General features: G+C 37.0%; 3 protein-coding genes and 1 non-coding gene across 8 annotated transcripts; 2 read left to right on the top strand and 2 right to left on the bottom strand.

Moving 5' to 3' along the window:
* Nucleotides 1–9,640: 9,640 nt before the first annotated feature.
* On the bottom strand, nt 9,641–9,711 carry TRNAG-GCC (transfer RNA glycine (anticodon GCC)). Its single transcript has one exon. It is a non-coding gene; the product is annotated as a tRNA-Gly (tRNA).
* A 4,335-nt stretch (nt 9,712–14,046) lies between these two features.
* On the bottom strand, nt 14,047–17,594 carry LOC110770812 (Pentatricopeptide repeat (PPR-like) superfamily protein). Of its 5 annotated transcripts, none has more exons than XM_021975027.2 (4): nt 17,437–17,594; nt 14,857–17,264; nt 14,508–14,691; nt 14,047–14,344 (listed from the first exon to the last, which is right to left on the bottom strand). In XM_021975027.2, exon 2 carries the CDS (start codon nt 17,192–17,194, stop codon nt 14,948–14,950), a length of 2,247 nt encoding a protein of 748 aa, XP_021830719.2. In that variant the 5' UTR covers nt 17,195–17,264; nt 17,437–17,594; the 3' UTR covers nt 14,047–14,344; nt 14,508–14,691; nt 14,857–14,947. The 5 variants fall into 5 exon arrangements, with proteins under 5 accessions (XP_021830719.2, XP_088106374.1, XP_088106373.1 ...); XM_088250248.1 differs by having other exon boundaries at nt 14,508–14,759; XM_088250247.1 differs by having other exon boundaries at nt 14,508–17,264.
* A 3,405-nt stretch (nt 17,595–20,999) lies between these two features.
* Nucleotides 21,000–22,543, top strand: LOC110770816 (Putative membrane lipoprotein). Its single transcript, XM_021975033.2, has 3 exons — nt 21,000–22,022; nt 22,120–22,165; nt 22,282–22,543. Exons 1-3 carry the CDS (start codon nt 21,152–21,154, stop codon nt 22,298–22,300), a joined length of 936 nt encoding a protein of 311 aa, XP_021830725.1. The 5' UTR covers nt 21,000–21,151; the 3' UTR covers nt 22,301–22,543.
* A 1,286-nt stretch (nt 22,544–23,829) lies between these two features.
* Nucleotides 23,830–25,192, top strand: LOC110770808 (senescence-specific cysteine protease SAG39-like). Its single transcript, XM_021975023.2, has 2 exons — nt 23,830–24,296; nt 24,419–25,192. Exons 1-2 carry the CDS (start codon nt 23,870–23,872, stop codon nt 25,009–25,011), a joined length of 1,020 nt encoding a protein of 339 aa, XP_021830715.2. The 5' UTR covers nt 23,830–23,869; the 3' UTR covers nt 25,012–25,192.
* The last annotated feature ends 1,140 nt before the right edge of the window (nt 25,193–26,332 follow it).

A 26,332-nucleotide genomic window follows, 5' to 3' on the forward strand; every position in this document is an offset into this window, starting at 1 on the left:
GAAAAGCAAAGTAAGAAGAAAAAGATGTGGGTGTTTACAAAAACACATTTGTAACATGATTTTTGTGAAACTATTAATTTGTAAAAAATTATCAGGGGGCCATAATTGTATTTCGTTAGATTATTGTTGACCTTGACTTTATTATTTTTTTTTTTTCTAATGAGGAAGGAAATAAAGTTCAATGCCAATTCCATAGGGTAACCAACCCTAAATTCTTGATGAAGAGTTGTCATACCTTCTTGACTTTCTAGTGTCATGTACACCTATTTATTTGATTTGGTTGTTATCTTCTTTGTTGAATTTGTATATATAGTTTTACATTGGACAGAAGTCAACTGTTGACCAAATTTTAGTTTTAGCTTGATTTATCCTTAAATTGCTATAATTATGAAACTAAAGGGCACAATTGATCAAATTTAAACTACATGGACCAAAAGTGAAAAAAAGGCAAACTACAAGGATCAAAAATGACTTTTGACCTTTAAAATTTCTACGTGTGAAATAGAATATAACCTCAAACATAACTGCCGAAAGACTTCTTAAACTATATTAAATTCATTCAAAAACACGAAAATTGAAGAACTTATTAATTAAATAGATAAACAATTAGGATAAAAAAAAATGAAAGAGGTGGAGAAGTGAGTAGAGAGAATTGACACAATTAATATTTTCTTTTAAATGAAGACTATTAAAATTTACTTTTATTTTCAACATCATTATAGAATTTTTTTAAAAAAAAATTCCTTTAAGTCGCCTTCACCGCATTTTCTTTTTAATTGAGAAAAGGAAAAAAAAACGTTATCGACATATTTTTAAAATCTATAATTATCCTTTTAATTTGAATATAAGATTCATTGAACTATCCAAATTTGCTAATTTCCATCCTCATTTGGAAAAATAATAAAATGACGTCATGTTCATGGCAAAGGAGGAAAAACTGAAAAAGGCCAAACAAATATTATTAAAAATGAGCAAAAGCTTGTGTGTTTTCCATAAACTTGTCATTCATCAAAGTTGTCATCCCAAAAAACAAAACGTGTATTTTTTCAATTTGAAAATTTGAAAGCTTATTATAAAATTATTTCTAGCTGGGACCTACCGCTTTCATTATTAATGGTGCTAATTATGGGCTGACGTGGATTTACCCAAATTAACTTATTTACAAGCCATTCTATGGATGCCGTACTTCTGGGATTTCTCCTGTTATGGAAGCTCTACAATTAGGATGATGTCAACCTTTCAGTTTATGAATTTCCCAAAATACCCCAATGCCTTAGCATTGCATTACAGCCCATTATGTAGTGGCAATTATTCTCCTATGAAATTATTGCATGCATCGTGCAGTGCACACAATGTGTCTGAGTCTGACTCCTAAAAAACGCAACAAATAGTCTCAAACAATGGTTCATGTATTTTCGTCCAAAAAAAAAAAATTTGGTTTATGTATTCCACATAAATAAATATATGTAGTTTTGTCCCTTGAACTATTTGCATATTATCAATTTAAGCCTTTAACAAATTTTTCGGTAAATTAAGGACTCCAATTGTTTAAAGATCGCCAATTGAGAGCCTATTATCAATTTTTTCAAATGTCATCAAAATTTCGGTCTAAATTAAGGGTAAATTCATAATTTAATGATTTTTTTGGAAAAAAATAAAAATAAAAACCTCACCTACCCATACCTACTCTTGATGCACTTCCACCCTTCCCGTCCCCCTCTGTCTCTCTCGCCCCTCCCATCTAAACCAACCCACCTCCACCATGCCTCACCGCCACCCGCCTCCACCCTACCCTAGCGTCGCTATTGCCCATCCCCTCCTCTTTCTCTCTTCCTCTGTCTCACTTCCCTTTCTCTCTCTTCCTAATCTCTATCTTCGAACAAACCCACCTACCATCTGCTAATTCCACAACCATCTTTCTCGCCAAGGACGGAGCAAAAGTCGCTAGAAGAGAATGCCAAACTCAGCATCATAGCAAGACACAGACCCAACATCACAAATGCAAATCTCAATGTTGTCCATGTAGGAGGCTGAACCAAATTCAATCAACAAAATATGCGCATATGTCAGCATCTTTGGCCAATATGAGGGTGAATTATTTTAGATGGGCGTCTTAGCCACCTCCCTCACTGGTCCAGGTCTTTTCTAGGGATGGTTTACCTTGCCCTCCATTTGTACTATGATTTTATTCATGTCTAACTACCTAGGTACCTTTGTTGTTCCCTGGTTAGTACCGGCCCTGAGGGTGGGCAAGGACGGCGATGGCCATGGGCCTCGCATTTGTAGGGCCCCAAATTATATATATATATATATATATATATGTTTACCCGTTTTGATGTAGTTCCTGTGGTGCCACTGTTAACGACTAAAAACCCTAATAGAAAATGAAATGTAATAACTTGCGCCCTAAGCTATTGGCTTTGATCAAGTGATTGTGAATTTGGGTGAGGAATATTTCCCAAGTAAGTTCTTTTCTTACCTCAGATAGGTGAGGACTTTATAATTTCCAATAGTAAAACTAGTAAGTCTAACCAAAATAAGTGTTTGAAAATAAAACAAACTAGTTCAAAGAGAACTACCTATTACACAATCAAACAAAAGAGACTGCTTGGACTTCGATTTCTGCTTGAATTTTTGTCTTTGACTCAGGCTGGATTGGATATATTTGTACTGGAATTACACGTCAGCACCTTCAACTAATAGAGATCAGCTGAGGAGCTATTCTGGTGATTTTGGGACATTAAGGTGTTTATGAAAATTTGTTGAGGTTTTCATATTATGAAAAACTTGAACTCCACTTGATTCACCTACTCTGAACTAAATTTGTAACGAGAGAAATCTCGTTTCCTTTGTGAATTGGTACTTTGAACTGAATTAAAGTCAAAAATCTAAGTTATGCATGTTTTGTTGGAAGCTGGGTGGCTTTTGCAAACCAGACAACTTGATTGCTTCTGAATTTAAAGACTTTTGAGGTCGTCTGATCTTGTTTGATTTTTGTTAGTATGATTGAGAATTTTGTCTTGATTGGATTTTTTGTTGTTCCCGATCCAATTCACATCCTCCTATATTTATAGGAAATTTGCATGAGTGATGATTCCTTGATATCCGGAGGATATTTGCTGAGAGGTTTTCGCTCCAGAAAACAAGGGAGTAGTAAGAAACCACATCAAGAGTCAGTTTGTGATGATTAGTTTTGACTTTTTGACAACCAACTCTCCTATTTCTTGTCCATCCCTTTCAAATTATTGAAAACGTATTGACAAGCTCCTCATGAGTATGGAGAGGAAACCTAGCCTGTTTCTCTGGCATTTAATGGTTATGGGGAGTGGTTTTTGATTTACCTTTCTACCAACTCCCCTGAATGTCCCTTATCTGTTTCCTGTTGACATCTTGTCATTGGAATCATGTGGGTATTATGGAGAAAGACTCATTCCCTTTATCTGCTGATCTGGTTTTGAATTGATAATCAATGGTGATGATCAGACCTTGAGCCCTTGGGGATATAATCTGGAAACTGGATGTGAATTAAACCAATTAAACCTGGCTTTTTTTTATATTAAATCACCACTTAATGACAATTAACCTTTATCCTGTGAAGATTAATTTTGTAATTGGTTTCATTGTATTTCCCTTCTTTCGAAATGGCCTGGGCCTATGAAATGTCCTAGGTTGACCTCCAATTTTGGTAAAATAAAGCCCAAACCTATGTTGTCAATATAGCCCAATAGCCAAATAGGCCCAAACAATATTATATATGCATAGTCTAAAATATCGATAATATCGACGAAATATCATGGATATTATCATTTTTTTGGGTCACAGATATTTCGGAATATATCCATACATATATCGTATAAATATCGATAATATCGGAAAATATCGATGTTAATAATTTTGCTCACCCTTCAATAATATTTTGTCAAAATATCGCTATAATATCGAAAATATCGATGTAATGGAAAAAAAGAAAAAAAACACAAAGCACACATGCAAAGGTGATTCGAACCCCTGCCATTTCACTCCTCCAATGCCTTTACTACCATGTTGCTTATGTTTTTGTGATAATACGCAAAGGGGAACTCTATGTGGTACTAAGTCACTCATGTATCTTACTATGCAATGTATAAAGTGTAAAATATTGTGGTAAAAATCATTATATATAAATGATTATGGTGTGTTTAATCTTCTTTCATTAACTACTACATATTTTCTACACTCACAATGTTTGTCAACTCGCTATATAATCAACTTAAATCAGTTAGACCCATCATGCAATGCATTTCCTTCCATTTTTTGTGATAAACTAATAGATAATTGACTAAATAAACATCCCCCAAAGTTTCAATAAAAATTTCCAAGTTTTCTTACAATTTCCGTGGTTTTTATTCAATTTTTATCGATATCGATAATATCCCGATATTTCCATAGAAATTTCCGTGTTTTTCGACTACCGATATTTCCGATACCATTGATATTTTAGACCTTGTATATATGTAACAAGTTGAAGAATATGATTTTAGAGGAGAATAATTTAGATAGTTTGGAATTTGGAGGCCCCAAATATGATTACAAGTGTTTCTGAAGAGTCCAAATGAAAATTATGTAATATACAAACATCAATTCGATGTATTTAAGTATTTAATTGCCAAAAAGTATTTAATTCCTAAAAGTAGCAATCAATGAAAGAAAGCCAATAGGTACTAGAAATTCTTTTATTTATTCAAAAAAATTTGTTAGTAGATTATTTAGCAAGAAAATATGAAAGAGTGCAAATTATTTGTATCCTCATTCTTGTTTATTTTCAGATTGGGCAACAATTGTATAACCAATATTGGAGCTGTGTTTATTTATCCAAATTGTATTTAATAGAATAATTTTTTTTTCCATGTTAGTTTATTATATTCAGGAGAATGAAATAGAAATGGGCCTCATTTTCATTTCTAGTCTAGGGCCACCCAAAAGTCAGGGTTGGCCTTGTCCCTGGTTCAGTTACCACTATGTCTAGTGTGGGAGCAAATATTTTAGTCTCCAATCAAGAGACGCCATGTGGATAAGAAGAATATTCCCTAAGTTAGTTAATTGAGCCCATTTATTTGACCAATTAATTAATCCTAAAAATAGGGATAATATCTTAAATATGAGATATTATCTTTATTTAAAAATATAATATCAACAATTTAAATATTATCCCAATTTGGGGATATCGTCATCAAAATTTGATCCCAATCAAATCCCTAATGAACTCAATATCTGAAATTTGGGGAAAGAATAAACTCCTTCCAAATAAGAGTTTATTCTTTGGGTCTCCAAGGCCCCGATAAATGCATGTCTCTCTCTCTCTCTCTCTCTCTCTCTCTCTCTCTCTCTCCTAGCCAACGACAACACCCTTGCCACTGGCCTCGCCACTCTCCATATTCTCTCCACGCTGCTCCGGCCACCACACACGACTTCGGCCACTCGGTTCTCACCCTAGAGAAATCTTCATACCCTTTTTTAGCTATTGGTTCACCTAGATTCAATCAAACTAACTTAAGCATTAGAGGTCATTTGGCCAACACCCCCCATGTGTGATCTATTTACTCCAGTCTTTTTTTATAGGAATCGAAGAAGAGAGAGAAGGAAGATCAAAGGTTGAAGAATCTACAAGCAGATATTCTCCCGCGAGACTATTTGCACAAATATTTGGTGCTTTCATTGAGAGATTCAAGATATACTCAATGCGATGCTCTCGAATCCAAATCAAGGGAAATTCATTTCCCCCCTCATCAATTCATTCCGTCATCAATTCGAAGCCCTCAAATCACCATGGTGAGAGGCCCCACCGCGAGGAATAAGACGAGAACTTGTCATTAGCGATCGTGCAACACCGGTGAGGTTTCTCTAGCCACCTGTGGTCAAAACCAAGGAGGCCAAAGGCAACCATAAATCAAAGTCCACTGTTCGATGCTCAGGGAATGTTCGTCGGATTGGTCGTCTTCTTAGTCAAAAAAGGAGTTCAGAGCCATCGCTTCTCCACTCTTTCAAGCACATATGTAGGCTAAAGTTTTAACAATCAACCCAAAACACACACACAAGTTACAACAAAAATAAAAGTCAAACGCAAGCAAACTAAAAAAGTCAACCCTTTCTTCAAGCTCTCTTGGGTAAAACAAAATACCCTAAATACGAGTACCCAATTCAAATGCCAGCAAAAATTGCATCCAAAGCTTGTAAATTTTAAATAAAAAATATAATTAGGTGCCTTATTTTCTTTACCACTAATCAAGTACATATGCTAGGCATTTGGTGTCTATACTATATGCGTGCTTTCTTATCATTAATGCTAAGTTCATGGAGGAAATATGGGAGGTTGGGGTCAGAGACAAGGAAGATGGTCAGGGTGTTTGTGAGGAAAGAAGAATTTGTTGGGTGTGTTTGAAGAAAGTAATGGAGGGAGAGAGAAGCCAAGAGATTAGGAAGAATTCAAGTAAGTGGAGGGAGTTGGCAAAGAAAGAATTTAGTGAAGGGGAGGAGCTTTAACAAGAATATTATTGGATTTGTAGAGCATTGAGGCTTGCTAAACAAGAAACAAGAGGCAAGGGAATTCTTGACTTGCAAATATTAAACTTGATTATGACAGTTATTAGGAGTGGGCATTCAAACAGAAAAACTGAAAAATTGAGCTAAATTGGGCCGAAAAGAACCGGATTGACAAAAAACTGGATCGGACCAATTTGGTTCGATTTTTTCAGATCAAGTGAAAAAATTGGACAAGACCAAACCATACCGGGTGTGTATTTTTAAAATTTTTAATAAACTATTTAACCCCATAACTAGTCTTTCCCCAAGCCCAATACCAAATCACCTCTCTTTTCTATGGCCAATCACCTATCTTTGCATAAAATTGGGCCATTTGTGAATTTTTAATCCCCAAAAATAAAATTTTAGTTGGGTTTTGTACCCAAAAATAAAAACCAAAAGTTTAAAAAAAAATTCCGATCCAAAACCTGAAACCGAACCTATTTATGGGCAAACCAAACTACACCAGACGGAATAATTTTTTCGTCAAAATCAGACCGAGTGAATATTAGCGGTTTTGGTTTCGATTTGGGGTGAGAATTGCCGTGCCCACCCCTAACGGTTATGTCTGAGAAAGTCAAGCACAAAGTGGTGGATTGTGTTCGTTGTCATGTGTTTAGTTCCTATTTTTATTATGTAAAAGACTTGTTCTTCAACTTCTTACCTTGTTTTTATGTGTGAAAATCATCAATTTCAGCCCGAGTACGACCAGCTTAAGTAAAGTCCAGCATGGCATGAGTAGTATCTTTGGACGAGCCAAGACGAGATAATTTGGCCCAATGTTGGCCTGAAACCCAATGGATTGGCTCATTTAAAGCTCATTTATTAAATTATATTTATTTTAGAAAAAAAGAATACATAATATTATTACATTTATATCTTAAATTCAAGTCTATTTCTTTTCTACAATAATATATATTAAAATTTAATGTTTTCTTTATATATAAAATAATGATTTTTTTTTTTCAAGTTTCAATTTTTAAAGTACAAACAATAATTTAGTCATTTGCTATCTAAATATACTTTAAATAAAGTTATTGACCTCTTTTTTCAACAAATAATAAATCTTGTTAGTATATACATAATTGTAAAAAAGATTTAAATGAAGTTGTAAAAAAAAATTACAAAAAAAGAAAAGAAGCAATACACAAGTCAAATTTCGCGTGGGTCTATCTCGGCCCGTTTAGTGGGCCAATACGAGCACGGCCCTAATCCATATAGACGGATGGACGGATCCGGCTCTGCCCGTTTATTAAATGGGCCGACTTTAAACGAACCGAGCCGACACGGTCTGTTTGACACCTCTAACCTTGTGACATTTCCGTATTAATAGTCAAATATAATTGACAAATTACCGAAGCACCAAATCATTGTTAAAAAAAAATTAAAAATCTATAAAGGTAACCTGATTTTTTATGTCTTTTTTTCTCTTTTTGAGAATTAGCGATAGATACATTGCATTGAGGAAGGGGGCACTTATCCTGGGATTCGAATAGGTGACCAAGGGGGAGGGGGAGGGACCTCACTACTGAGGTCAACCCCTCGGTCCCTGATTTTTTATGTTACAACATCTGATGAGTCTTATTTTGTCAACCAAGGTGCAACAAGAAGATTCCATCGTCGTCAACCAAAACACTAGAAACATGAGGGTTAAGCCCCATACTGACCGTCTGGTTGTGAAGAGAAAAAGCCTCTTTCATCTCACCTACTTTGCAATAGCCATCAATAAGTGCTGTATAAGTAACTTCATCTGGTTCTAACCCTTTGCTAACCATTTCATGGAAGAGCTTATCTGCTTCTGCTATCTTCCCTGTCTGACAAAATCAAGGAGGCTTTCCTCCATTCAGAAGAACCAAAGCAAAGAGGCTGCTTCATCACATCACCTATAAAGCAACAATTACTCACACCAAAAGTGACATATTATAACCAACCCTCTTCCAAGCTCTCCAATATGCTTGGAAATATGAATATGAATTGGTATGATTTTCTATTTTCAGTTTCAATTAACTTTTAAGTCCCGCAAACTTCCATTCAAATGTAGATATACTTGATATGCAATGCAAAAATGTGAATATTCATTACTTCGGGGGAGCACCTGCACCTCTCAATTTGGCCGTAATAATCTTAGCAACCTCGGCAAGCTTCTCAGTCTCAGGCATAACATATTTCACAGCAGCATCTGCACAAAACTTGTGAGCCCATTTGGCCAGCCCTGGTGTCTTTGTTTCGTCCAGCAGTTTGACCCCATTCATCTTCTCTGTCATTCTGAGCCACCCCAAGAAGCACCCAAATGCAATGTCAAGGTACCCGATTTTGTCTCCACTGAAGAAATCCTTTCCTTTGCTAGTCTTCTCAAAGGCATCCTCCAATAGCGCCAGCCCTTCAGCCACTTGCTCGATTGCAACCTTCGTCGCCTCCTCTCCTTGAGCAGCAGCAATGCCTCTCATGGACGGGAACCACTACAAGCAAATGCGACACATTGATAAGCAAATGAGTCATCAATGTATACAGAGTTAATCCTATTTTATTTAAGTGTAGCAAAAGCTCAAAAACCAACATCTCATTTGCCAATTCACAATCAATTATACATGCAAAATTCATTTTTAACATCAGTACAAAGCTTCATCACTTGGTGACAAGCATGATAACCGTGAACATCAAACTCGATGTCAAGGTACTCGTCTAGCATAACCAATTCACTCATATTGTGTAACACATGTATTTATTTACGATTTTACTGTCCATCCATATTTGAATATGAAAGGAGTCGGTTTACCTATTTGCTGGGATTTGATTTCAGAAAGGAAATGAAGGGAAGGGAAGAAAAAAAATACGTAAGTAAGAAGACATTTGAACTCTGAACTTTTCGTGCTGCTTGGCTATTCTGTATCCAATCATTCCCTACGTAGAGAAAGTTTCTTGTGCGTGTGTGAGCCCATTTGATCCCTGACATGACATAGCTGACAAAGTCAATAAGTTGTGTATTTTTTGGTTCATTTTTCCAGCATTCATACCAGAGTAAATGCTATTATGCTACGTTTAAAAAGAAAAAAAATAAGTATTGGGAATATAAGAAAACGTTTGCACCAGCCGGGAATCGAACCCGGGTCTGTACCGTGGCAGGGTACTATTCTACCACTAGACCACTGGTGCTAATGCTTTGTTGTGTTGAAACTTATAGAATCCACTCATTTATCAGCTTCGGTTAGTTGGAGGAGTAACTCTGAAAATACGGATAAGAGTTGGTTTTAATTTCGCCGCGCACGCATTTTAATTTGTAGGTTTGCAAGCATCCTTGCTCATATTGTTTAACTTACCAATGTGGTGTGTGTTAGATTGATTTAGAGTATTCACAATTGTGCTCCTTATTTCTTAGCTAAAAATACAAAAAAACTATTTTATGAGCTCTTTAAATTTTTTTAACTCCGACCATACTCCCTAATTTGGAGAGTTATAAATGCTTTACTTCTTCTTGTCATAAATACTTTACTTCTTTTTAAATTTAATTCCTGATTTGCAATAAAATATTCATATTCAAATACTAATTCCCAAATAATTAACTACAAAAACAATTTAAATTTTAACTCCCCATCCGTTTTGCAAGAATTTCCATTTGGCGTCCCTTATTATAATTTTCTAGCATTGGAGGCATCCTAGTTGTATCTTGTAACATTATCCTTTCTTCTTCTTGAAAGGAATTAATTGTAAGTTTATTTGTTATTCAATTTTGATATTCTATGGTTGTTGTGGTTTGCAAAATACCTACAGGGAAAAGAACTATAAAAAAAAAAGAAAAAAAAAAGGGTGTTCGTGTGCTGAAAATGCCTACAGTGAAAAGAATTAAAATATATATATTTGTTTGTGCTTTGCAAAGCACCTACAGCTACGACAAAAGGAATAGAACGGATGGTGTAGGTAGCTTGCAATTGAAAGTGATTAAAAATATAAATTGCAGAAAAAAAGAAGATAAAATTAGGGTAATGATTTCCCCACTCCCATTTTGACCACTTACACTCCTTTTTCAGTTATAAAATGGAGTGTAAGTGGACAAAATTTGAGTGGGGAAATTGATCGGTGCATATTTATATATCATTTTGTACCCTACTAACTTATGATTTGATTATGTTTTTGAGTTAAACTTGTGCTTTTAATAAATTTAGTGTTTGTTTCAGTGTAATAAGCTTGAGACTCATTAAATGCATTTTGGAGACAAGTTAGCTCAAAATGGTGTCTGCAGATCAGTCAACTTCACGAATTGGACTGTACTTGCTCAAGAAGAACCAGATGATGAGCCATATATCATTGGAAAGATGCGGAAGTCTAATTTCTGGAGAATTTTACAGTTCATGATTCCGAGTCTTCTAGAGAAAGTTATGCAAGTTTTGGCAGCTTAAGGTCAAATTCGGCAGCATCTGCGTTACTGGGCCAAAAATGACATTTGAAGGTATTTCCGATTTTTTCTTGAGTTAGGCTGCATATGCTTGGAAAGATAATTCAAAGGGTTTGAAGATCTAGATTTTTCCAGATTTTGTAGGAGGGAAGATCAAGCCCAAAACAAGCCCACAAGCAGACTGCAATGCATTGTCAATTCCAGTATATTTTCGGCAGTCAACTTGCAAGGCCCAAAACGTACACTTGTACTACTCATATTGGAATACATTCTTGATAAAGGTTGTTCCAATGGGTGTCTATTATGACATATCCAAATTTGAGCCCCATTGGATACATATTGAAACCTCAGGCCTTCCTACACCAAGTCTGGTTCAGAAGAATCATTTTTTCCAGCAACCAAAAAAAAACCCACATGGGTTGGCAGCAAAAGGCAGCCACAATTGAACACCTTTGAACACTCATGTGAAGAAAGCTTGAGGTGCAGCAAAAGAAGTATGGGATGAGATTGATTCCAACCACACTAGCATAGACAAGATGAAGTGTGAGTTATGGATTGTATTAAAAGAGGAATGGTGGTGTTGGATTTCATCATGATGTTCCTCCCTCTTAGCCCTATAAATAGAGAAGTCTTCAAGTTTCATAAAACATCCCCAAAGGGGGGAGCTCTCAAACACTTCTCTAGAGCTCCCCTCCCTTCTCTCCCTCAAATTCTCTTAGTTTCTCTTTCTAGTTTTCAATTGTTGTAATGAAATTTTTGTGCTGAAATTCTCCTTAAGTTTTTCTTAGTTCCATTTTACTTTTCATTGTTATGTAAATTCTTTTCTTTAGTTTTAAGTTTGATTAGTTTCCAAGTTTCAATTATGGTTTTTGTTCTTTTTCATTACGCTTATAAGTTAATATGCTAGTTTGAATGATTGATCACCATTTAGGCTTGCATGTTAGCTATCTTAGTTTGAATTAAGAGTAGACACCATGCTTTAATTCGAATTGAACTATGGATAGGAAGAGTATGTATGGACATTCGACAACAGGGATTAGATACATACTTGGTTGTTTAAAATGTTCTTCTATGCTTAATGGGTTCCTAATGCTTAATTTTAGGTTAGACAACAAATGATCAAATTAGGGAATTAGGAACACAAGGTTAGGACCAAACACCATGGCTTAATCATACTTTAGCTAGAATCAATCCGTTAATCTAATTGAACTTGGGAATTTATCTGCTTGAGTTATTTTCTTTTCTTTCTTTCTTGTTTTATTTATTTATTTTCTTGTTTTTCTGTTTTGTGTAGGAAAACTGAATTGGATTATTCAATCACCAATCCCTGTGGAATCGACCTCGCACTTACATATGCTATACTACCGAACGGCTCGTGCACTTCGAGTATCACAAGTTGAGGATGCAGCTGAATTCATTTTGGTGCAGCTGAATCGACGCAACAGAAATCACCACTCTAAAATTAAAGACATCATTAAGTAAATATTTAAAATAATAATAAAATATGATAGAATTTAATTATAGGAAGTCACTAGGAGTCCTTTCTCTCTCCTCAGATTTAGGAGCTCCTAGAGGTCTCCCTATTTTAGGAGCTGGATAGGGAGCATGATTGGAGGTGATTTTTTTCAATTCCTCCCCCAATTTTAGCTAAGGAGGTGATTTAGGGAGCCTAATATGGATGCTCTTAGGCCTTTGGTTAAGTGGTCTTGGATTTAAACCCCCATGGTATTAGTACTATGTACTATGTGTGAGTTTTTCTCCCTCCTCCCTAAATTTGGGGAAAAAAAAAAAAAAAAAACAATCCAAACTTGAAAGCCTACTGTCTTCGAATTTTGTCCAACCCATAAAATGATGTATGAAATTTTACATTTTCCCTTCCTTTAGATCAATATATCCAGAGAACTTAAAATTTAACAAAAACACATTCATTCGCATGAGGACAATACTAATGAAATGAGTGATGCGAGATGTAAGATCCCACATCGACCAACGGAGAGGGAGGTGATGTGCCTTATATGTACATGCCCGCATCCATCTAGCACGAGGCCTTTTGGGAGCTCATGGCTTCGGAGTCGTAGGAACTCCGAAGTTAAGCGAGTTGTGGGCCAAAACAATCCCAGGATGGGTGACCCATTGAGAAGTTAGTCGTGAGCTCCCAGAAACAAAACCGTGAGGGCCAGAGAGGGGGGGGCCCAAAGCGGATAATATCGTGCTACGGCAGAGCCGATCCGGGATGTGACAATTTGGTATCAGAGCCACTCTACCGTGTGGTGCGAGTGTGCCGACGAGGGCGTCGGGCCCCTAAGGGGGGTGGATTGTAAGATCCCACATCGACCAACGGAGATGGGGGTGATGTGCCTTATATGTACATGCCCGCATCCATCTAGCACGAGGCTTTTTGGGAGCTCACTAGCTTCGGAGTCGTAGGAACTCCGAAGTTAAGCGAGTTGGGGGCCAGAGCAATCCCAAGATAGGTGACCCACTGGGAAGTTAGTCGTGAGCTCCCAGAAACAAAATCGTGAGGGCCAGAGAGAGAGAGGGAGCCCAAAGCGGATAATATCGTGCTACGGCAGAGCCGATCCGGGATGTGACACGAGAGATCACATAGACAGAGCATTGTAGATGGATTATATTCAGAATCATTAGTCTTAGAATTTATTTAGTCTAGAATGTTTTAATTTAATATGTATTAGTTAAGATTTAAAAACCAATTGAGCTTGTTGATCATATATGTATGGTATTAAAATATGAATGTTAAAATAGTATGTTTAATATAATTTTGATAATATTTATTAAAATATCTTAATTATAAAAAATGAAGAAAAAAATTGTTTTCAAGAATTCAACTAAACAAGTTTTCAAATTTTAAAGATTCAAAAATAATTTTCAAATTGCATACCAAACAACTTTTTGAAATCTTAAAAAATGAATTAGAGAACTGCTTGTTTTTAAGAAAAATCACAATTTGAGTTCCCTACTTAGATAGGATACCATACGGGCCCTAATTTTCTTATTAATTTCTGTCATCCAGCATTACGCTTTCTTTTTCAGTGACCCCTGAACTCTATAGTATAGACTATAAATTTAAGTCAATCAAGTCAACTTTTGAATTGTCGCATAATTGATTCATTTGGGAATCAATTCCCAACAGCTAATAAAATTTGCTTATCGTTTGTTTAACTCTGATCCACTTAGCTGATATATGCTTAAGTTATGTTTACAATAATGTCGAAATTGATTCAATCAAACAAGCACTATTCGTCCCACTCATCAGTGGCTCTCGGTCTTAAGCGGGCCCTCCCCAAAATCAGCAGCTTCAGTTGTTTCTTTCTGGGATGCAAGCGCCCCTGTATCATCTCTGCTCATAACACCCAACTCCAACTCTACCACTGATTGCTGCACCCAGTCAAACTAGTTAAGATCAGAATAATGCTAACAAAACATTTGTAAGCCGCAAATAAACGTCCTTCCATGCCAAATCTTGAAAGAAAAAGGGTAAAAAAAAATAAAAATATAGACGAACAAACAGGATACCAAACTTTACAGGGGAGATTAGTACCTGGTGTATATTCTTTTATCATTTTAGCAGTGATGCAATTCAAACGATAAACGTTTGAACAAAACAACCATCTTGAGATTCCTTGGATATGTTTATGGAACGTGTAGTCCTTACAGGCCCAGCATCATCTATCTTTCAATTTATATCAAATGCTGATACCCAGGTACTATGCATATCTCGGTCCCTGGATAACAAAGCGAAATATATCTCATAACATAGGCAGCACAGATTCATCAAGTAACAAGAAAAAACCTAGAAATGATACCATTAAGAACTCAGCATCATCATTTCCGAAAAACTGTGCAACATTCTTGGATCATTCTAAACACATAGGTCTGAGAAAATTTACCATGATGGTAGTACCCGATATGCAAGTTCTGAGAAACCAAACTGACAATTTCTGTCCAAAAGATCTCAACAGAGCACCACACAAGATTCAGCTACGTGTCTTCATTCTTGGGTTTGCCCACAAGACAATTCTCTATAACTTCATCACAAAGCTCAAGAGTAATTTCCATGTTACCTTCTTCAAAGTTCATATCAACAAAAATGTTGTATGTTTCTCTATCTGGAACTACACCATGTCTCCGCATCTCTTCAAAGAGTTCCCTTGCCTCCGCAAATTTCCTTTTCTTAAAAAGACCCTTAATAAGTGCATTGTAACAACTTGCTGTGGGAATAAATCCCTTTCCTGCCATTTCCTTATGCAAAAACCATGCCTCTTTCATATTCCTTGCCTTACAATGCCCTTTTATTAAAATGTTATAGGTGTTGTTATCAGGCATTACCCCACCAGCACACATGCTCCTATACATATCAGTTGTAGTACGCATATTATTTCTAATGCAGTACTGCTTCATGAGAGAATTATAAGTGCCGGCATTAGGCACTATACCCTTCTCTAACATCCACTTAAGTAGCCTCTCACCATCTTCTAGCATTCCTGACATACAAAATCCATTCATTAGCACATTGAATGTCACAACTGTAGGTTGAAGGCCTCTATCGAGCATCTCACGCAAGACATTGTGTGCCTTAGCCATCTCCCTTATCTTACAATATGCATCCATCAGGGTAGTATAAGTAACAGTATCAGGATGGGGCCCAGCAACCTGCATTTGTTCCATTAATTTTTCTGCCTGCGCTATATTTCCTGATTTACAAAGGCCATTAACAATTGAGTTGTAAGTAAAGACATTAAGTTGAAGGCCCTTCCTGCACATCTCTTGAAGAAGCTCATTTGCTATGTCTACCTCCCCTCGTTTACAAAGGCCATCAGCAAGTGCCGTATAAGTGACAACATTTGGGCTAAGCCCCATACTAACCATCTGGTTGTGAAGAGAAAAAGCCTCTTTCATCTCACCTACTTTGCAATAGCCATCAATAAGTGCTGTATAAGTAACTTCATCCGGTTCTAACCCTCTGCTAACCATTTCATGGAAGAGCTTATCTGCTTCTGCCATCTTCCCTGTTTGACAAAATCCATGAATAATAGCAGTATACGTTATGTAATCAGGGATAACTTTCCTAAGCCGCATTTCGTCAAAAAGCCTACATGCAGCTTGAATCTTTCCCATCTTACAGAAACCATCAATTAGAGTTGTGTAGACGACATTATCAGGAAGTACTCCCAGAGCCATCATCTCCCTCAATATCACTTCTGCTTCAGATAGTTTACCAGTCTTACACAAAAGAAGTATTATGCTGTTATAGGTATAGGCATTTGGCTTCAATCCTTTTATTTTCATTTCTTCTATGAGCTTCAACACCTTCTGTAGTTCTCCATCATAACAATATCGGCTGATTAAAGTACTATAACTTACAACATCAGGTATACAACCCCTCAACTCCATTTGCAGGAGTAAATGGTGAGCTTCTTTTATTTTCCCTAATCGGCAAAGAGAATGAATGATAATATTGTATGATGCGGTGTTCCAATGAACACCCACTTCATAATATTCATTGAAAAACTTTATTGCCATCTCAATCCCATCAAAGGTGCTTGATAGGAGAGTAAGAAATAAATTACAGGAATCAACAGAGATAACCAACCCATAGCTCAACAATTTATCAAAAAGTTTTCTTGCTTCATTGAGCATCCCACTTTCAACAATAACCTGGAAGAAAACATCAAACACATGGGGATCTGAACCCCAATCCTTATAAGTGTATATCAACCGATCAGCAAAGTGAGTGAATGAAAGACTAACATCTAACTTGGGTTTTGCCCAAAACTTATGAATAAGCTCATGTGCCGTTTTAAGATCCTTGGATGCTGCAGCAATTTGTCCAACAATGCAACGAGCTTCTAATGTTGGGTCCCTGCGTAGGCATGCCCAGTCGTAGAAATCCAAAACTAGTTTATAGTCATTCTTAATATTCATGAGAACCCATATAAGATGATCAGACCTGAACTGAGATTCATAAGGTTTCAGAATACGGCGTAAGGGCTCAGAGCAGCGAAGCTTTATTGTGTTGGAGATGCGTTGGACAAGTTCGGAATCGTTGATGGTCGGTCTCTTGGGGGAATAGTCAGGAAAAGGCCTCCTATTTGTTGAGCCTGACGAGAGTCCATGGCTTATACATCTCCTAAAGAAGAATAGCGAAGAATTTACAGCAAGACTTAAGAAGAGACGATGAGAGGAGCTCTGAAAACAATAGAATGAGAAGATGGTGCGCCTCTTCATATCTGTAGGAACCCATCAAGACAAATTTTGGGGACCCTATTCTGGTGATGCAACGGCTCTCCTCCATTACCTGTAAAGCAACAATTACTCACACTCAATGTACACACACTCGTCAAAACCATAGTTTCCTAATTCGCTCACCCCCTACGAATTTCGATCTGGATCGAGCGTACCCAATGGCGGTACGGTATCGATCTGGAACGAAAGATTTAACGACTCAGTTCCAGAGGCGAGAACAGTACCTGATAGACGACGCCGCTGCTACAGAACAGTACCTGACCGCCCACAGCAGACGAGCAATCGAGGGCACATGAGGGAGAGTGCAATAGCTGATGAGCCCACGTTTGTTTTTTGGTCTCTTGGAAGATATTGGGTTTTGAGAGCATTTTTTTGTACGAATGGATTCCAAGAGGTGGGATGCATGATAAATCGATAGGCGTAAGAGCAGTTCCAGCGGACAGCCCAGCCCAGGAAAAAAGCCCCTTGTCTCCCATAATCAGCTTGTTACCGCCCCAGGCAAGACCTGGGGTCTATCAAGCCCGGGCAAGATAGCCCGAGCTGCCTTTTGAGGAAAAAGCACCAAAAAATATTCTGAAAAATTACCAAAAAATTCAGAATATTTTTTTATACATACCTAGCAAATTTTTATTTATTAATCTCATACATATAAATAAAATTAATCCTATGTAAATAGTAATTGCTCTTGTATTGTCATGGCAATGAGTGGAAAAGCAAAAAAAATTGCTCTTGGAGGCTTGCCCCTGTAGGTCTCCGTAAAATAAATGTAGATGGAGCACCCAAAAATGGGGATTCAATTCGTGGGGTAGGCTATGTTGCACCGACACTCCAAACTGCTGGAGTGTCGGAGTGTCGGACACGCCGACACGCCGACACGGCTCCGACACGAGTTTGACACGGTCAACGGCTGGGACACGGTCAAGACACGCCGCCGACACGGTCAAGACACGGCTCCGACACGGTCAAGACACGGCAGGGACCAGATTGAAATTTTGAAAATAAAAATTGGGGTCTAAACGTGATTTTTGAAACTTTAATGGACTAATTTGAAATATTTTTAAAATATTGGGTTAAAAGTGGAAAAAGACTTTTTTAAACCTAAATGAATCCCACATTTTTCCCTTTGTTTTCAAATTCTTTTTTTATGTTCTCTATCTCTATTTTCTTTTCTTATCTCCCTCTTCACAGTAGTAGAAGAGTTGAATTTGGTGGTGAGGTGAAGATTATTTCTTATGTTTTTTTTTTTTTAAGAGAAACACAACAAGAAGGACGATTCTTTCTTGCAAATCGTGACCAAGAAGGATGATTCCTTCTTGCAAACTCAAGTTAGGCTTCACAGATTTTTAATTTTGTTTCGCTGTTGTGTTTTTTGTGTGTGGGTATTTTGTATGATTGTATATGTTTGGAGCTTTTTTTATTTTTAATAAAAGTCTTGTTATTAGTTGTTGAGTATATTTGAATTTGTTTTATTAATTGGGTATTAGACTATTAGACATAATGAATGTGAACCATGTTTTATTTTGTTTCTCTGTTTTGATGTGTTTTGTATCTTTGTATGATTTTATCTATATTTGGTTTTTTATTTTTAATAAAAGTCTTGTTTCTCTGTCTTGAAATATTGAGAATTAATTCTTATTTTAATTGCCGTGTCCTAGCCGTGTCCGTGTCCTACTTTTTTGAGATTTTCCGTATCACCGTGTCGCCGTGTCGCGTTCCCGTGTCCCGTATCCGTGTCCATGCAACATAGGGGGTAGGTGTAGTTGTTAGAAATGAGTGTGGTGACTCTATGGGTGTGTGTGTTAAGCCAATCCAAGCCAGTTATGGGGCCAAGCAAACGGAGCTTATGGTTGCAATTGAAGCACTGTGTTTTGCTCTTTACATTGGATATACTTGTGCCATTCTAGAGATGGATGCAAAAAAATGCATAACTGGTATTCTTTCGGTGGAGGAATGCAATGGAACAAATAATCTTTTATTTGAAGAAGCAAAATGCCTATTAAGCAAATTTAGAATAGCTTTAGAGCATCCACAATTGGGGGGGGTGTAAATTCGGGGGTGTAAAGCCACTTTTACATTCCCTTTACATCTCCGGGGGGTGTAAATATGTTTTTTGCTCCAGTGGGGGGTGTAAATTCGGGGGTGTAGCCGTGGGTCCCAGCCTTTTATGTTGACTTTTCTTCATTTTTCTTCTTTTTTCTCGGGTGGGTCCCGCCTGCAAGGGATGTAAAAATGGATGTAAATATACATTTTATTTTACATCCCCATGGTGGTGATGTATATTTACATCTCACGATTGGAGACCATTCCGGTGACTCGGGGTGTATATTTAACATACACCCCCATATACACCCCCCCACTGTGGATGCTCTTATGTCAATGGTCCCCAAGAAGATGTAATAAGGTGGCACACACTTTAGCTCAATTTGCAATCAGTTGTAATGATTTTGTTTCTTGGATTGAGGAAGCACCTACATGGTTGCTCTCATTTCTTTCTGCAGATGTACTCTCTTCTTGAGTTTTTGAATGGAATCTTGATTCTCCAACCTAAAAAAAAAAAAAAAAAAAAAAGAGACTTGGGCCTGGCCTAGAATTATAAATGCGCTTATACGACATATCGTTTTTATGCCTTTACTTCAAATCTAGTTGACTTAAATTCTAATTAGGTCTTTTTTTTTATAAAAATGTTCATACAATTTTTAATATAATCAAGTGTCATAAACCTAACAATATGATAAAGATGAGAAAAAGAAAAAGAAATTTGGTTTACAAAAACACTCCTTGAATGAATGCTTGGTGGAATATGCACATGAAAAATTTACAAGTTTAGATTAATGTGAAGTTTTCTTATTAGTTACAACATTTGGGTAATAATTTGAATTTTTGAATACCCTACCAACTCAATTATGCCCCAGTTTATTGCATTAATGGGAATTAATTAGGATTAAAAATTTGTTATCAGCAAAACAACAACAAATAATGTTGATGATGAATTGGTTGATATAAATAATGGGAAAAGTTGAATAATGAATGAGAGATCATCATCATTGCTGCATTTTCAATCTGGGTTCATTCCAACATTATGCTTTTGGCCTTTCTCTTTTCTCTTTCTTATCTTTTATAAGGGGCTGAAATGCTGGGAATATATACTCATTACTCAATCAAAAAAGTTGAGCTTGCAAATGGACATTCAAAATTATATGTAAAGCTGCGGCTATGCTTGTTTTGGGGTCGAAGGGGTAGGGTAGGGTAGGTATTGGGATCTCAAAACAAAGAAAGCATCATTTTACTATAGAATATTTGGATTTAGGTCCTTCCACACTCATGATACTAAGTGTTAGTACTCTGATTAAGGACCATTGTTGTTGTTACCATGCATCACACATCCTAACTTCTCTATATCTCTTTCAACCTTGTTGATCACAACAGAGTGGACAAAGAAGTGCATATCACATACGAAGGCCTAAACATGTCCGATTATGTCATGTATATGGAAAAGACTCCTTGATCACAAGCCATCTGATTTGTGAGATTATGAGACCAATGAATGCATGGGAGATCGGTTCATGTACTGTTAGATCCAATGAAAGCAAGCCATATATGTATACACACATATATAAAGAGAGTGTGTGTAGCCTAACAGGGGAAACATGGCATCTAATAATAAGGAAAAGCAGATGCATCAAAAGATAGCCAATAGTCATTCGACACCGAAAGTGGTGATGAGAGCCCAATTCCTGTTAAACAAAATTCCTCACGTTGCTATTTGTACCATCTCAACCGATCATCTCTCTAATAGAGGCGAAGCCTCTTTATTTTATCTCACTTTTCCTAAAATCCTCAAAGTGAAAACTCATCAGCTATATAGCGTTCCACTTCAAGGCCTCACTTCTCATCCTCTCTTCAATAATCTTATTAATTTCTCTTTCTACACCTTCAACAATGAAGCTTCCCCACCGTCCTTCAACAACAATTTTCTCCTTCATTTTCATCTTCCTCTTACCCTCCTCAATCTCATCCCAAATCTGCCAAAGATCCTGCGGCAAATTCCCCCTCAAATTCCCATTTGGCAGTGACCTTGGTTGCGGCGACCCGCGCTTCCACCAGTACGTGTCATGCAGCCAAGGCAACCTCATGTTCACAACGCACAGAGGCTCCTACCCTGTCACCAACATAGACTACACCAACAAAGTCATGTACATCTCAGACCCCTCCATGTCAACATGTTCCTGCACCCAACCAAGCAAAGGCTTTGGCCTGGATTGGGACGCGCCCTTCTCTTTCCAAGATGACAACATCTTCGCCTTACTTGACTGCTCAACTTCTTCCTCCCCAATATTCCAATCAAACACCCTATACACTGATAAAAACAACAGCTCCAAAGTGTCCCTATGTGACAACCAAGGCACCTCAATTTGCAGCTTCTTATATTCTTGCAGGGCCATAAGCACGATCAACCTCCCAATCTCCACATGTTGTGTTTACACGCCTGTTGATCTCGGGCCGGCTTTCGACATGGACTTGCAGATACTGCAATGCAGTTCTTATTCTGGGTTTTACAGCTTCAACGAGCGCCAGTCTGACCCTAACAGTTGGAACTATGGGATTGCGCTCAAATATAAATTCAGCGTGAATAATGAGTATCCAAGTTCATGTCCTAATTGTGAAAGGAGCAATGGGATTTGTGGCTACTATTCTGGAGGGGCTTACAATTCTTTTTTATGTAATTGTCCAAATGGGATAAACACCACCAATGATTGTTACTTTGGAGCCAATTATAATTATGGTTCGAGGCTCTCATCCTGGCAGATTGGTACGTATCAAACATGTATATTTATGTATCTTTTTTCTTTTTGGGATTTTATATAAGTCTATGTTTCTGAAACCCAGTTGTTTTTGTGTGCTTCCAGGTACATGGCTATTCTATTGCTTGGCTTGCCTGTTGATTTCAGTCTGGTAGATTTCGAAATTTCATAAGTTGGATTTGAAGTCCATATGAATTGCAAGAGTTGAGGTTTGACCTTTGTTTTAATAATATAAGTATGTTTGAGAATTTTCCGCAATGTTTGTAGGGCAAGTAGTTTCCTCTGATGAGAATCAAGCAGAAGAGGATAACATGATGGTGTAGGTTTGTGGGTCGTCAGCTGATTTGTATTTAGCACAACTTTGGAGCCACCACAGGGATTGACGTATTATAAAAACAAAAAGAAGAAGAAGAAGATTAGGGAATTGGGTTCCTTCTTTCTTGCACTATGAGTACAATCTATAACCACTGAGAAAGAATCGGCTTTTGTTGTAGTAAAGGTTGTTTCTTTATCATCGCTTTATTGGCAAGCTCATAATCTCTCCACTATTCTATCTCCATATTGTTAGTTTAGATTCTAAAGAAGTGGAATAGTGACTGAAGTAACTTGCGATACACTAAACAAAATTCCAAAGTCTTTGTTTCAATTAGGGATTTTTTAAGACATGTCACTTGAACTTATATCTCAATTTCAATGTCACCTCAAAAAAAAATTTAAGAGAAATGTCACCTTAATTTTTCATGGTAACACAATCCAATTTTCCATCCATTTTTAAGGGTATTTTATACATGGTAAGAGAGATGTGTTTTGGGGGGGCGGGTGGGGGAGAAAGGGAGAGAGAGGTCTCTTTTTTCTCTATGTTTTTTCTCTTGAAAATGGAAAGACTAAAATACCCTTAAAAATGGATGGAAAATTAGATTTAGGGTTTAGTTAAATTCAAATGACAAATCATGGATTTTGAAAATTTTAAGGTGACATTTCTCTTAAATTTTTCTTTAAGGTGACAAATTGAAACTGAAGTACAAGTTCATGTGACATTTTGACAATTATCCCTTTCAATTAGCTTCTTTTTAAGTATCACAAAATTTGGTTCGATTCAAATGTAGATGGCATAGTAGCACACTTGCATGGAAATACCAATGTATCAATATAAATTCGGTTAGTTTACCGGCTCTGATTGCAAAACCCATAAAATCCATTGAACTCAATAGTTAATGATGGTGCACTCACTCAAACCCACACCCACACCCACACCCGGTCGTCACTGAGGCCATTCCCAATGAGGGCCTTAAATGGGGCTATACCTCCTTATGGCTAAAAAATATATGCTTAGGGCCCAAAAAGAGTAACAGGGCTAGCTGCCAATTTTCCTTACCAGGATAAACAAAAAATAGGCTCAAACTTGGCAGAATCCTTCGAACATAACAAAACAATAGTCAATGAATTCTGCATATAATTCTCAAATTGTTGAAAATTTAACAACAATAATGTGAAATAATTAAGTTTAAGATCCCATATAGTTGATGGTCCATTGTGTATATATTTTATATATAATATCAAAATGAATTAGAGGTCCATATCTGACACCTCATGGTAATTACCAAAAAAAAAAAAAAGAATTAGAGGTCAAATATGTGAGCTATATATTTTAAAAATTAGAGGTCCATATCTGAACATTTTCTAGGGCACGTAGATTGCAGATCATTTTTGGGGGCACGGAGAGGGCATGGCATGGCCATCAGTAGAAATTCAATACTCTATAAATTGTGACAAGTCTACCATTTCGGTACACCTGCTCATATCATTTACTTTATCAAATTCAAACCCCAACTGCTTCTAGTACACTAGCTATATCATGGAGCTATGGAAATCTATTGGTTTTGGCTTGATCCTCATGTTCGGGGCTTGGTCTTGTGAAGCCACCTCTCGCAGTCTCCAAGATGCATCTATGTACGGGAGATACGAGCAGTGGATGACTCATTATGGTCGCGTATATAGCGACGCTAACGAGAAGGAGAATCGTTTCAAGATATTCAAAGAAAATGTGGTGTTTATAGAATCATCCAATAACGATGTGAACAAACCCTACAAGTTAGGTGTTAATCAATTTGCAGACCTTACGAATGAAGAGTTCAAAGCCTCAAGAAATGGATTCAAGGGGCATGAATGTTCCACAAAGACGACTTCTTTCAAATATGAAAATGTTAAGGCGCCAGTGCCAGCTACAATGGACTGGAGAAAGAAAGGAGCTGTAACCCCCATCAAGGACCAAGGCCAATGTGGTAATTAAGCGTCTAGGTTCATTAGTATTAATCATTTATAGTAACACTATATACTCTTCTTTTGGAGTTTAGTAATATTTTTATGTTATTCTAACTACTATTAATTGCAATGAAAAAAATAGGATGTTGTTGGGCTTTTTCGGCAGTGGCAGCGACCGAAGGCATTACTCAGCTTACAACTGGTAAACTGATCTCTTTGTCTGAGCAAGAGCTAGTTGACTGTGACACCAGCGGTGAAGACCAAGGTTGTGAGGGTGGCTTGATGGATGATGCCTTTCAGTTCATCCAACAAAACCATGGGCTTAGTGCGGAAGCTAATTACCCCTACAATGGTGTTGATGGTTCATGCAATACCAAGAAGGCAGCAAGCATTGCAGCCAAGATAACTGGCTATGAAGATGTGCCTGCAAACAGCGAAAAAGCCCTTCTAACCGCTGTTGCTCATCAACCAGTTTCTGTTGCCATCGATGCTGGAGGTTCCGATTTCCAGTTCTATTCAAGTGGTGTCTTTACAGGATCCTGTGGAACGAGCCTTGACCATGGGGTTACCGCTGTTGGTTATGGCGTTAGCGATGATGGGACTAAGTATTGGTTGGTTAAAAACTCATGGGGTACAGAATGGGGCGAAGAGGGGTACATAAGGATGCAAAGAGATGTTGAAGCAAAAGAAGGTCTATGTGGCATTGCTATGGAAGCCTCTTACCCCACTGCTTAGCTTAAAATTAAACCAATGCCTACTATATGATTTGTAAGTACTATGATATGTACTTGTATGTGTAAAATACTTTATTAAGATATGTACTGTGGCTGTAAGAAAACTTAGCCATTTGTGATAAAGCTTATTCAGTTTCTTTTTGTTGGATTATCAATACCCTGATCAATTTGGAATGGTAAAATCACTGGGTTTTTAAAAGAAACAGATATTCTTCCCAACTGTTAAATATTAATGCACACTTGTGTGAAAAACTAGAAAATTTTAGAATAATTGAGAGAATTATCAAGTAAAAGATGGTTAACTCTTACTAGAACCATCTAATAATTATCTATTGTAATTATAACTAGAGAAATCTAGAAAATGACTTTGGATAAGTCTGCTACTGTGCAACCAACTTGTCCAAAGCAAAGTTGCCGACTTAGCATCCCTATAAATAAGCCTATAGCCTCTCAAAGTAATCAAGCTGAAAAACTACAGCTGTCCAACTCAAGCAATCATCAAACTCAAGTATTAAAGCTTTGTACCTTTCCTACTTCAATCAATAGAATAAAACTACTTTGTGACCTCTTTCGAAAGTTTTCCATTCCAAGTTAAGCTATTGTCCTAAACACTACCAACCATTCTCTAAACCTCTTCTCCCTTAAACTAATAGTGGTATTAGAGCTCGTTCCGATCAACCTTGGGCATTGGTTCAATCTAGTCCTCCATCTTGTCTACCACTAGCCAAAACTTTGACCCTCTTCCTATTTTCATTGGAGAAAACTATGACTTCTGGGGTATTAAAATGTAGACCTATTTTATGTCTCAAGATTTATGGGACATAGTTGATAGTGGCTTCAATAATCCAGAAAATCCAACCGTGGAACAATTGAGGCAACTAAAGAAAGATCAACAAAAAGATGCAGAGGCCTTATATGCCCTGCAACAACCCTTGCATGATACGATTTTTCCAAGTATCATGGGTGTCACAACTGCAAAGGAAGCATGGAATACCTTAAAGGAGGAATTTCAAGGCAATGCCAAGGTACGTGCAGCTAAACTACAAACTTTGAGAAGAGAGTTTGAAAACATTAAAATGAAGGATTCTGAGACCACACAAGACTATTATGCTAAAATAATAATAATAATTAATCAATTGAGAGCCTATGGAGAAAATATTAATGATTCAAGAATTGTAGAAAAAATACTTAAAGTCTTCATGATAAGTAGTTTGTGAGTGACAAAACTAATGAGCTCTCTTGAAGTATATGAGAAAAGACTGAGTAGGCGAAATGAAAATTCAGTTGAAAGCGCCTTTGGGCAACATATCGTGATATTATCG

Source organism: Prunus avium, chromosome 3 (genome assembly GCF_965620075.1).
Source record: "Prunus avium chromosome 3, drPruAviu1.hap1.1, whole genome shotgun sequence".
NCBI lineage: Eukaryota > Viridiplantae > Streptophyta > Magnoliopsida > Rosales > Rosaceae > Prunus > Prunus avium.